The sequence below is a fragment of the Capricornis sumatraensis genome, chromosome 3 (genome assembly GCF_032405125.1).
Source record: "Capricornis sumatraensis isolate serow.1 chromosome 3, serow.2, whole genome shotgun sequence".
Lineage (NCBI taxonomy): Eukaryota > Metazoa > Chordata > Mammalia > Artiodactyla > Bovidae > Capricornis > Capricornis sumatraensis.
In genome coordinates, this window is record NC_091071.1 from 120,804,316 (window position 1) to 120,817,073 (window position 12,758).

Here is a 12,758-nt window from a genome sequence, read left to right on the forward strand (position 1 = left end):
CATGGCATCTGAAGATTCCAAGCTCCCCAAATAAAACTTTTTCTAGAATTTTACAATCAGGATTTCAATATAAGCTTAAGATATATTCAGTCTGTAAGTCACTTAGAACATAGGCAAGGATTCCCCCATCACCCTCAGTGTGAATAAAGTCCTGTTTAAAATTCAGTTTTTATATGGGATGCTGAAAACACAGAGCCTCTACATGCTTGGGGAGTGGGTTGTAAGAAACACAATTAATGGAATCCAGAGAATTAAATTGAAGTCTCCCAAGTTTGGTTGTAGAAAAACATGAAATATGTTCAAGGCATCCAAGAGTGAAAAACCACCAGAATCTTTAACCACCTCCCAAATTCATGTATCAAAGAAGTAAACTTTGAAAAGAACTACATTCTGCAGGGAAGAGTCTTTGCTAGGTGGGCAAAGGTTGAAGAGGTTTTATATCTGTATCAGTTGCTAAAGTTGGAATAGGACATGCTAAAGATGAGCCTGCTGAAGAGAACCTTTTTTTTTTTTTTTTTCCTGGATTGAGACAATGACCAAATCTTTGACAAACCTGTGGGGAAGAAAGTTAGATTTGAATCTCAAGGAATTCCCCTTCCCCAAATCATTCTCTTGCATCAGAGTTTTGCTGCAAAGTAGAAAGTGAGCTTCTCTGTTCTTCATAAGCCACTTTATGATATATAATAGTGACTATATTAATTTTCTAATGTCAGAGTTATTAGCCAGTGGGTGTTTTGTGTACAGCAGAAATGTCAGATTGTTCAAATTACCCTAGATTCACAGATGTTATGACAATACTATCAAAGTTAAGATTTGAATAAATGAAATGGATTCCGTTACATACATAAAATCCTTTTACTTGGTATTCTCTTGGCCATTTGAGAAACCAATGGTTTGGTTGGTGTTGATAGAACATTAGCATGAAGGCTTTACCCATGAATACTTGAGTTGGAAAAGAAGACTGGTGATGATTCATAATGAAGCAAACTAATCAGCGTGCTGCCTGACATCCTACCTTAAAGATTTGGTACAATTGGGATAACGAGAAAGTTCTGGGGATGGATAGGGGTGATGGTTGCGTAATAATGTGATTGTACTTTATGCCACTGAAATATATACTTTAAAATGGTTAAAATAGCACATTTTATGTTACTCATATTTTACCCCAGTGGGGAAAAATGATTAGGTAGGAGACTTTGGATTCCATCCAATCTTTGGATTCCAATTTGTACCCCAAAAATCATTCATCCAAATGAAGGCTAGGAGGCATAATTTTAGTGTATCAATTATCTCCCACGCTGTGTGTTCCTTTGCTTAACCTTCACAAGAAAGTATGAATATAAATTACCGAAAAACCAGAGACTCCTGTTCTCCCTCATGTAGCAACTGACAATGGAATAGTTGAAAAGTGAGTGGCTATAGAAAACCCATATGCTTTGGAATAGGACAACTTTGAAATTGAACCATAGAATAATTACTAACCAATTAGATGATTTAAAGATATTTTGCATCCTCTTTTTTCTCTCTCTAGGCTTCAGATTTCTTTTTAATCTATTAAATAGCAATAATGATCATGAAAAGGTCTTTGCTTAGTGATTGGCTTCAATTAATGGTAACAATTGGTTCTATAAAAGCCTTTTGCTCCATGAAGAGATTTTTCAGTTATCTTCCATACCACAGTAATTATCAGTGTTAGGAATATCAGAATTTCATTGTGTTATTTACTTAGTAAAGCTTTTGTGTGTCATGCCTTGTGACTTACTAGGATTGACTTACTTATAAAATCTTGGGGAAGGAGTTTTTTAAAGAATAATGTACAGCAGCTCTCTCTCTCTCTCATATATATGTATATATATATATATATATATATATATATATATATATATATATTTATTGCATGTTGCTAAGTCACTTCAGCCGTGTCCGACTCTGTGCGATCCCATAGATGGCAGCCCACCAGGCTCCCCCGTCCCTGGGATTCTCCAGGCAAGAACACTGGAGTGGGTTGCCATTTCCTTCTCCAACGCATGAAAGTGAAAAGTGAAAGTGAAGTTACTCAGTCGTGTCTGACCCTCAGTGACCCCATGGAGTGAAGCCTTCCAGGCTCCTCTGTCCATGGGATTTTCCAGGCAAGAGTACTGGAGTGGGGTGCCACAATTACTAATAATTATTAGATTTATTATATAAATATAAATATTTATATTTATTGCAGAATTAACACATAGTGCAGAATTTTCACCAGAGTCAGATTTCATTTGGAAGATCTGAGACATTGAGGATTTTCTTTGCAAGACTTTATGGAATAGCATGGCTGGATTTCCATTCATGGTCCTTAAGCTCAGGTGGCAGTGCTGCCACGGTGTCACAGATCTCACCTGGCTTCCATTTCTTCCCACAGACATTTGCAGGAAACATGAATGCTGACAGTGTGATGCACCACAAGTTACTGCATTCTGTGAGAGCCCGGTTCATTCGCTTTGTTCCCCTGGAGTGGAATCCAAGTGGAAAGATTGGCATGAGGGTTGAAGTCTACGGATGCTCCTATAGTAAGTACCCACACAAATTATTAGCCCTTGTGTGTGTTTGCAAGTGGCAATACCCACACTGTATCAGATTGTTGACACTGAGAATGCAATCTCAATCATTTAAAAATCATTTCTATAGTTTAATGACATATGCATATTTGAAAATGTGAAACTCAACCCAGATGTAGAAGTACGTTTATTTAGGGATGAAGTAGTTTGAAGATGAGATGATTGGGTTTAACAAAAAGAGTTCAAAATGAAGAACTCTTGGAGTTTGAGCTATCACTTACCTTTGCAGTACTAAAATAATTTTAGTCCTTTCCCAGGAGTGGGATGAAGTATTATAAAACTCTTCCCTTCCTTATTCTAGAAGGGAAAGAGAAGAAACATTTCAACTCAGTGTAATATGTGATGTTTCTCTCTTGGAATTATGCAGACACTCCATTTTTCTGAATTGTTTGGGCTGAATTTAAAAGTAGAGCTCCATCTTGCAGATAAGGAAGGTCACAAACATAGGGAGAACTCTAGAACTGTGAAAAGATTGCCTTTATGTTGAACAAGCACTTTTAGAAAGAATGTGCTTAAAACAGATGCTCCAACAAACCATTAAATCAAGGAGAAGCTGCCTTGCATTCCAGCCCTTCTATCAAAAAGTATAGACATCTAGTGTGAGGACATGGGTGTTTTCTAACCCAGGATCTCTGGGGCATCCAGATTCCCATGTTACCTCTTCTCTTGATAACAGTTGTCACAACTAATATTACCAAATGCAAGTTTGTGTACCCAATACACAATGAGGCCAAATAAACAGAAACGTCAGAGTTTGGAAGAGAAAAATATTTATTGCAGGGACAAGCAAGAGAACTGGTTGCTTATGTCTAAAAACCCAGAACTCCCCAGAATTTGGCAAAACTCTTTAAAAGGCAAGGTAAGGGAGAGGCATCTCATGTGAAGAGTTGACTTATTAGAAAAGACCCTGATGCTGGGAGAGATTGGGGTCAGGAGGAGAAGGGGAAGACAGAGGATGAGATGGCTGGATGGCATCACCAACTCGATGGACATGAGGTTGAGTGAACTCCGGGAGTTGGTGATGGATAGGGAGGCCTGGCGTGCTGCGATTCATGGGGTCAGAAAGAGTCAGACACGACTGAGCAAGTGAACTGAACTGAACTGAACTGAAGGGAGGGGCATGCTTAATTATTGAAAACCTCTTGGTCCCAGAATCCTTTGTTCTTATAGCTGTCCACATAGATCAGGTAACAATGTTCCTGTAAATTTCCAACAAGACAAATATTATTCTCTATTCTGTAACTTTGTATCTCTATGTGAATGGAAAAGTGTTATACCCTTAAAAGGTCAGAACCCTGAACAGGCTCTCCTATATATATCAGACCATTGGCAAAATTCTTAACTCTGAGCAATAGAATACAAAGATTAAAGTAAAAGAAACATGTTCTAATTCATTTTTAAAAGATCTAATGTGAAGTCATATTTGTTCTTCCCTATTACACAAGGAGGCTTATTTTAGGATAAACATGAAGCATTCATGCTGAAATAAAAGGCATATTTATATTACTACTTCAGCCATCTATTTTGCTGCAATAATTCAATTTCTCTTTTACACATCCTCATACATTTGTTTTCTCTGTCCTGTCAGTTGTCCCTATTTTCCATGTTCATTGCTCTTAATGTTTGTACAAAAAGGCTCAGAACATCAAGTTAAATAATAGACTGAACAACAGAGAGACCCTTGAGCACCATGTGTAGTTCTTTTCAGGTGATTGTCCCTTTGATAATCTGATGACAGCAAGGCAACCATCTCTTAAGAAAAGTGCCCCAACAAAGGAAACTAAGCAAAGTGAAAAGACAGCCTTCAGAATGGGAGAAAATAATAGCAAATGAAGCAACTGACAAACAACTAATCTCAAAAATATACAAGCAACTCCTGCAGCTCAATTCCAGAAAAATAAATGATCCAATCAAAAAATGGGCCAAAGAACTAAACAGACATTTCTCCAAAGCAGACATACATACAGATGGCTAACAAACACATGAAAAATGCTCAACATCACTCATTATCAGAGAAATGCAAATCAAAACCGCAATGAGGTACCATCTCACGCCGGTCAGAATGGCTGCTATCCAAATGTCTACAAACAATAAATGCTGGAGAGGGTGTGGAGAAAAGGGAACCCTCTTACACTGTTGGTGGGAATGCAAACTAGTACAGCCACTATGGAACACAGTGTCGAGATTCCTTAAGAAACTGGAAATAGAACTGCCTTATGACCCAGCAATCCCACTGCTGGGCATACACACCGAGGAAACCAGAATTGAAAGAGAGACATGTACCCCAATGTTCATCACAGCACTGTTTATAATAGCCAGGACATGGAAGCAACCTAGATGTCCATCAGCAGACGAATGGATAAGAAAGCTGTGGTACATATACACAATGGGATATTACTCTGCCATTAAAAAGAATACATTTGAATCAGTTCTAAAGAGGTGGATGAAACTGGAGCATATTATACAGAGTGAAGTAAGTCAGAAAGAAAAACACCAATACAGTATACTAATGCATATATATGGAATTTAGAAAGATGGTAACGATAACCCTGTATGCGAGACAGCAAAAGAGACACAGATGTATAGAACAGTCTTTTGGACTCTGTGGGAGAAGGCAAGGGTGGGATGACCTGAGAGAACAGCACTGTAATGTGTTTATTATCATATGTGAAACAGATCGCCAGTCCAGGTTCGATGCATGATACGGTGCTCAGGGCTGGTGCACTGGGATGACCCAGTAGATGGGATGGGGAGAGAGGTGGGAGAGGGGAATCAAGATGGGGAACACGTGTACACCCGTGGCCGATTCATATCAGTGTATGGCAAAAACCACTACAATATCGTAAAGTAATTAGCGTCCAATAAAATAAATACACTGGAAAAAAAAGAAAAGAAAAGAAAAGTGTCCACAGTAAGGTTCTCAGCTTGGCTAAAGCCCAGATCTTGAGCAAGAAAAGAGCTCCTGACTTTGAGATAGTCTCATCCTACCAAGATTTCTTTCCAAGGAATCTTTTCCAGGAAAGCTCTGCATCAAGTAAATACATCTTCTAAGGCAGTAGTCTCCACCCTTTTTAGCACTAAGGACCAGTTTTGCGGAATACAATTTGTCCACAGACCAGAGCTGGGGGGATGGTTTTGAGATGATTCAAGAGGATTGCTTTTTTTTTTTTTTCAAATATTGACCCAAATTTTTTAAAATTGTATTTTTAATTGAAAGATAATTACTTCACAATGTTGTGTGGTTTCTGCCAAACGTTAACATGAATAAGCCACAGACATATACATGCCCCCTCCCTCTTTAACCTCCTTCCAATCTCTCTAGGTTGTCACAGAGCACCAGCTTTAAGTTCCCTCCATTACACAGCACTTTTGTATACTTTGTGTCTGATCTAATGCTGCTACTGATCTGAAAGGAGGTGACAGGAGGTACAGGTCTGTGGGCTGGAGGTTGGGGATCCCTGCTGTAAGGAGAAAAATTACCTTTAGGTGCACAGTGTGAGTGGTGGGAAGTTGCACCCCCTTAGGCAGCTTTTGGATGGAGAATGCCTTTGTCTGGGATGATCGTCCAGCTGGCACACTGTATTCTTCCATCACTTGTCCTGGGGCTTTGGTGCTTTACCCTTTGGGAAAAAAGAACACCCATCTGACTCTTAGTTAGTCTATAAAACTAAAATCTCAGCATGTCCTCTGGATCAAAAATTCCCTTTCAAAATCATCTTGTCCTTTTTTTTACTGGTTCATTCTTATAAACATAAAACTTTGCTGCATAAGTCATAAAACAAAACAACTACAAAAGCCCAATGGCTCTATTTATCTATCTATCCTTCTCCTCTCCCATGCTCTGGGCAAAATAGCTTCTCCCAAAAGCTTGTCTTTAGTTACTGATTACACTGCAACTGTTTGGTACATCTTGAGGCACATGGTGTCAGTTTCATGTGTCAGCTTGGTAGGTTTCAGGCCACAGTGATTCCGCTAGACTGCAGTCCAGGTGTTGCTGTGATGAGTTTAACATTGACATCATTTGGAGCTATGCTTGATAATCTATGGGCTGATTCAGTCAGTTGAGAAGTTTTAAGACAGAACTGAATTTTTCCATTCAGTTCAGTTCAGTCGCTCAGTTGTGTCCGAATCTTTGTGACCCCATGACCACAGCACGCCAGGCCTCCCTGTCCATCACCAATCCATGCCCATTGAGTCGGTGATGCCATCCAACCATCTCATCTTCTATCGTCCCCTTCTCTTCCTTCCCTCAATCTTTCCCAGCATCAGGGTCTTTTCAAATGAGTCAGCTCTTTGCACCAGGTGGCCAAAGTATTGGAGTTTCACCTTCAACATCAGTCCTTCCAATGAACACTCAGGACTGGTTGGATCTCCTTGCAGTCCAAGGGACTCTCAAGAGTCTGCTCCAACACCACAGCTCAAAAGCATCAATTCTTCGGTGCTCAGCTTTCTTTATAGTCCAACTCTCACATCCATACGTGACCACTGGAAAAAAAATAGCCTTGACTAGACGGAGTTTGTTGAAAAAGTAATGTCTCTGCTTTTTAATATGCTGTCTAGGTTGGTCATAACTTCCCTTTCAAGGAGTAAGCGTTTTTTAATTTCATGCCTGCAGTCACCATCTGCAGTGATGTTGGAGCCCAGAAAAATAAAGTCAGCCATTGTTTCCACTGTTTCCCCATCTAATTGCTATGAAGTGATGGGACCAGATCCCATAATCTTAGTTTTCTGAATGGTGAGATTTAAGCCAACTTTTTCACTCTCCTCTTTCACTTTCATCAAGAGGCTCTGTGTCATCTGCATATCGGAGGTTATTGATATTTCTCCCATCAATCTTGATTCCAGCTTGTGCTTCCTCCAGCCCAGCGTTTCTCATGATGTACTCTGCATATAAGTTAAATAAGTTAAATAATCAGGGTGACAATATACAGCCTTGACGTACTCCTTTTCCTATTTAGAACCTGTCTGTTGTTCCATGTCCAGTTCTAACTGCTGCTTCCTGAGCTGCATACAGGTTTCTCAAGAGGAGAGCCAGGTGGTCTGGTATTTCCATCTCTTTCAGAATTTTCCACAGTTTATTTTGACCACACAGTCGAAGGCTTTGGCATAATCAATAAAGCAGAAATAGATGTTTTTCTGGAACTCTCTTGTTTTTTCCATGATCCAGTAGATGTTGGCAATTTGATCTCTGGTTCCTCTGCCTTTTCTAAAACCAGCTTGAACATCAGGAAGTTCATGGTTCACTTATTGCTGAAGCCTGGCTTGGAGAATTTTGAGCATTACTTTACTAGCATGTGAGATGAGTGCAATTGTGTGGTAGTTTGAGCATTCTTTGGCATTTCCTTTCTTTGGGATTGGAATGAAAACTGACCTTTTCTAGTCCTGTGGCCACGGTTGAGTTTTCCAAATTTGCTGGCATATTGAGTGTAGCACTTTTGCAGCATCATCGAGGATTTGAAATAGTTCAACTGGAATTCCATCACCTCCACTGGCTTTGTTCGTAGTGATGCTTTCTAAGGCCCACTTGACTTCACAGTTCATGATGTCTGGCTCTAGGTGAGTGATCACACCATCGTGATTATCTGGGTTGTGAAGATCTTTTTTGTACAGTTCTTCTGTGTATTCTTGCCATCTCTTCTTAATATCTTCTTCTTCTGTTAGGTCTATGCCATTTCTGTCCTTCATTGAGCCCATCTTTGCATGAAATGTTCTCTTGGTATCTCTAATTTTCTTGAAGAGATCTCTAGTCTTTCCCATTCTATTAAAAATTCCTACCTGTGCACTTCAATTGCAACTCCTGCCAAGAAAAGTGTCCAGCCTGCTGCTACTGACAGCATGTCTTTACAGATGAATTTCAGACTTGCCTCGCCAGCCCCCACAATCATATAAATCAGTTCTTTGCAATGAATCTTTCAATATACAGAATCTACTTGTTCTATTTTTCTGGGGAGACTCATGCAAATTGCTCTACAGAAACTCTTTCAGTTAATACCACCAGTGACCTCTTTGTAGCTAAGATCCAATGGTCAGTTTTCTCACTACACTCATGTCTCAGCAGTATTTGGTTCAATTCACTATTTCCATTTTTTAGAAACCCAGCTTCCTCTTTTATCTTACATGCCCCTCTACCATCTCAGGGTTCTATCTCAGGACTTCTACTTTATTTCTTTGTTTAAAAATTTATTGAAGTTTAGTTGATTTATAATGTTGTGTTTCAGGTATAGAAAAGTGACCCAGTTTTACATATATATATATATATATATGTGTGTGTGTGTATATAAAATTTAGATAGATATAGATATTTGTACATATACATATATGTATGTATACATATATAATCTTTTTCAGGTTCTTTCCCCTTATAGATTATTATAAGATATTAAGTACACTTCCTTGTGCTATACAGTAGACCCTTCTTGGTTATCTGTTTTATACATAGCAGAATGTATTTGTTAATCCCAAAGTCCTAATTCATCCCTCCCTTCCTTTTCCCCTTGTGGTATCCATGGTTTTTTTTTTTTTTTTCTATGTCTGTGGGTTTATTTCTGTTTTGTAATTAAGTTCATTTGCATCATTTAAAAAAAATCCAGATATAACTGATATCATATGATTTCTTTCTCTTACTTACTTCACTTAGTATGATAATCTCTAAGGCCATCCATGTTGCTGCAAATGGCATTATTTCATTCTTGTTATGGTTGAGTAATATTCCAGTGTATATATCTACCACATCTTCCTTGTCTGTTCATCTGTTGATGGACATTTAGGTTGCTTCCATGTCTTGGTTATTATAAATAGTGCTGCTATGGACATTAGGGTTCATGAATCTTTTTGAATTATGATTTTCTCCACCAATGCCCAGCTAAATTTATAGGGTTCCATGAATTTAAATACCATCTAGATGCTGATCACCTCCACATATGTACCTCCTAGACTGACCCCTGGAATTATATATGCAATAAACTAGCCATCTCTTCCTGAAAGTCTAGTACGTCTCTCAAGTTTATTACAGTAAAAACAGAATTCTTGATTACCATTCTCTTAACAACTTGCTGTTTCACATCTCCTGTCTTAACAAATGGAATGATTCAGTCATTTGCTAGAACAGAAACCTAGGAAGCAGCCTCAATTTCTCCTTCCTTGATCCTCATCTACACAGTTCATAGAAACACTCCCTGGTTCCATCCACCAAGACATATCTTAAATCCATGTACTTATCCTACTTTCCTGAGTAACAGCCTCTTCCAGTCTCACCCAGAGTATTTAAATAGACTCCTACCTGCAGTTCCTGCTCCTGTCAGGATTTCCATAAACCTGTTTTTCATGCAGTAGCCAAAGTGATCTTTATCAATAAGAAATAAAAGTATATCATTGTTCTGCCTCCTTCACTTAAAATTGAAGCACTTGACTGGCATTTAAAATCCCTTATTGACTGTCCCATGCCTACCCTTTTCACTTCCTTTTCCTTCTTTCCATCCATGCAGGCTTTCTTTCTATTCCTGAAATACATCAGGTTTTTCCTACATAAGGATCTTTGCACTTTCTGTTCCTTAGGCACAGGACAGTTTTTCACAGGGTTTACATGGTCATCTCCTTCAATCAATGTGATTCTTAATTCTAATATCACCACTTAGCCTCTCTGATCGCCTCTTCCAAGTCACCTGTACTAATTTCTCTGCACCAAACATTAACCCATGGTTATACAACATGATTTTATTTTCTTCCTGGTGCCTTGCACAAACCAGAATCTTGTCTGTTTGTTCTGGCTTGTTGATTGTTTGCTTTTCAAGACCCTGCACCAAATATAAGTCCCATGAGGGCAGGCACTTTGCCGATTAAGTGCCAGCGTGCATTAAAAACAAATCTGTATCCAATAAATATCTGTGTTTTATCAGTCTTATTATCTCAGCATGGGCGACCATGTTATTATTCTGAAATTTCATGGTATGTATGAATATGCCCACTGTAGATTCTATGGAACTGATATATATATATATGTATATATATATATATACATTTGGTCTCATAAATCTTTTTCTCAAAATTCCATTTGAGTGTGTTGCTAAAGATTGGTAGATATCTTAAGTTCAATAATTTCTTAAGATAAGGTTTTACCATTTTGGAATTCATTAAGTCGATCATCTATTTATTCAATTGATAATGTTCACTTAGCACTTAAGCTCTACCACAAATCATACAAAGCTCTTGGGTTTTGAGGAAGATAAGACCTTTTCTGGACTTCTTTTTTTTATTAAATTTTTTTTTGGGGGCACACTGCATGCATGTCATGTGGGGTCTTAGTTCCCTGACCAATGTACCCCTTACAGTGAATGCACAAAATCTTATCCACTGAACTGTCAGTGAAAACCCCACTGGGCTTAAGTCCTATATGTTTCCTTTGGAGCATTCTTTATGATTGCATTTCATAAACTATTTGTGTAATTTTTTTAACATCTGTCTCTTCCTGCTGCTGATGCTAGGTTACTTCAGTTGTGTCCAACTCTGTGCGACCCCATAGACACCCATAGACCCCATAGTCTCTGCTTTTTAATATGCTGTCTAGGTTTGTTATAGCTTTCCTTCCAAGGAGCAAGCTTCTTTTAATTTTATGCCTGCAGTTAGGGCCAAGGGAGGCCAAAAGGAGAAAGGAAGCAAGTGTTACTGTTGGCATTAGAAAGAGTTAGGAGACACCCTCTTGCCTCAGCTGAGTCTCAAACATTGGTAGTCACTTCCTTGACAGAAAGGAGTCTCAGGCAGCAGGAAGGACTGGTGCATAGGGAAACAGACGAAAGCTAGATATTCCTTTATTTCATGCCCTGGAGCCACAGAAAGACAGTGTGCAGTGCAGACCTTTGCCTCTTTCTCCTCTTACATTTCCCATGTTGTCTATACCTTCTTTCAGAAAGAAAATAGACTTCATCGGGCCTGCAGGAGGAAAAGTGTTAATAAGAGAGAGCCCTTCCTCTTTTCTAATGTCTCAGCCTACACTGCCTCCCTGAGAAAGTCTCTGCTTTCCAATTTGGAAAACATTCTCCAATTGGAGAATCAAACCAGACTGGGAACTGAAGAGTTTGTCTTTCAGTCATCTGTCAGCATGACAGAGTCTGCCCCAAGTGGGATTAAAAAAAAAATTTGTTGACCTATGGTTGATTTACAATGTTATGTTCATTTCAGGTGTACAGCAAAATGAATCAGTCGTACACATACATATACCCACTCTTTTTTACATGTGTTTTGTTTTGTCGTTTGTTTGTCTTTCTTCTTCTGGCAAACAGCCCATGCCTTAGGATTTCTTTTATGGGCCCTGTCACTAGATCCCCTGTGTCCAGATTGCTTATCACTTGCAAAATGGTCCCCCATCTTTCTTCACTTGCTATTTCAGGAGCTTCTCTGATGATCTCCCTCATCAAGACCTTTCTGAAATGAGTATTGATTTGCTCCTTTCAAGTGCTACTCACAGTCTTTGGAAAACTCCATGCTTCTCAAGTGGTTTCATACTCCACTCCCCTCTGATTTGCTGCATTTCCTTTACTCAGCTCCCACTAAGTACACATGTATAGTTCCCTGCCCAGACTGTGAGTTTCTCACCTGATTCTATGTTTTAAATTTTTATTTATTTTTAAAATTTTTATTGAAGTATGGTTGGTCTGCAGTGTTGTGTTACTTCAGGTATAGGTATAGAGCAAAGTAATTCAACTACACACATATATTCTTTTTAAGCTTCTTTTTCCTTATAAGTTATTCCAAGATATTGAGTAAAGCTCCCCATCCTATATAGTAGGACTTTGTTGTTTATCTAGTTTATATATAATAACATGTATATATTAATCCCCAAATTCCTAATTTATCCCCTCTTTCCCCTTTGGTAACCATAATTTTGTTTTCTATGTCTGCTGAGTATATTTTTTTTGTTGGTGGTGTTGCTGTTTAGTTGATAAGTCATTTCTGACTCTTCTGCAACCCCATGGACTATATAGCCCATCAGGTGCCTCTGTCCATGGGATTTCCTAAACAAGAGTACTGGAGTGGTTTGCCATTTCCTTTTCCAGGGGATCTTCCCAACCCAGGGATCAAATCTTCATCTCCTGCATTGGCAGGCAGATTCTTTATCACTGAGCCATGAGGGAAGCCCATTTTTGTCTTGTAAATAGGTTTATTTGATAT

The 12,758-nt window shown here is 38.8% G+C and overlaps 1 protein-coding gene across 2 annotated transcripts in view; it reads left to right on the top strand.

Moving 5' to 3' along the window:
- The window catches only part of CNTNAP5 (contactin associated protein family member 5), a 1,075,483-nt gene that overhangs the window by 460,473 nt on the left and 602,252 nt on the right, over nucleotides 1-12,758 (top strand). For both annotated transcript variants that reach the window (XM_068967132.1, XM_068967133.1), the window contains exon 4: nucleotides 2,399-2,546. In XM_068967132.1, the coding sequence (XP_068823233.1) occupies nucleotides 2,399-2,546 (148 nt within the window). The remainder of the gene's footprint in view (nucleotides 1-2,398; nucleotides 2,547-12,758) is intronic.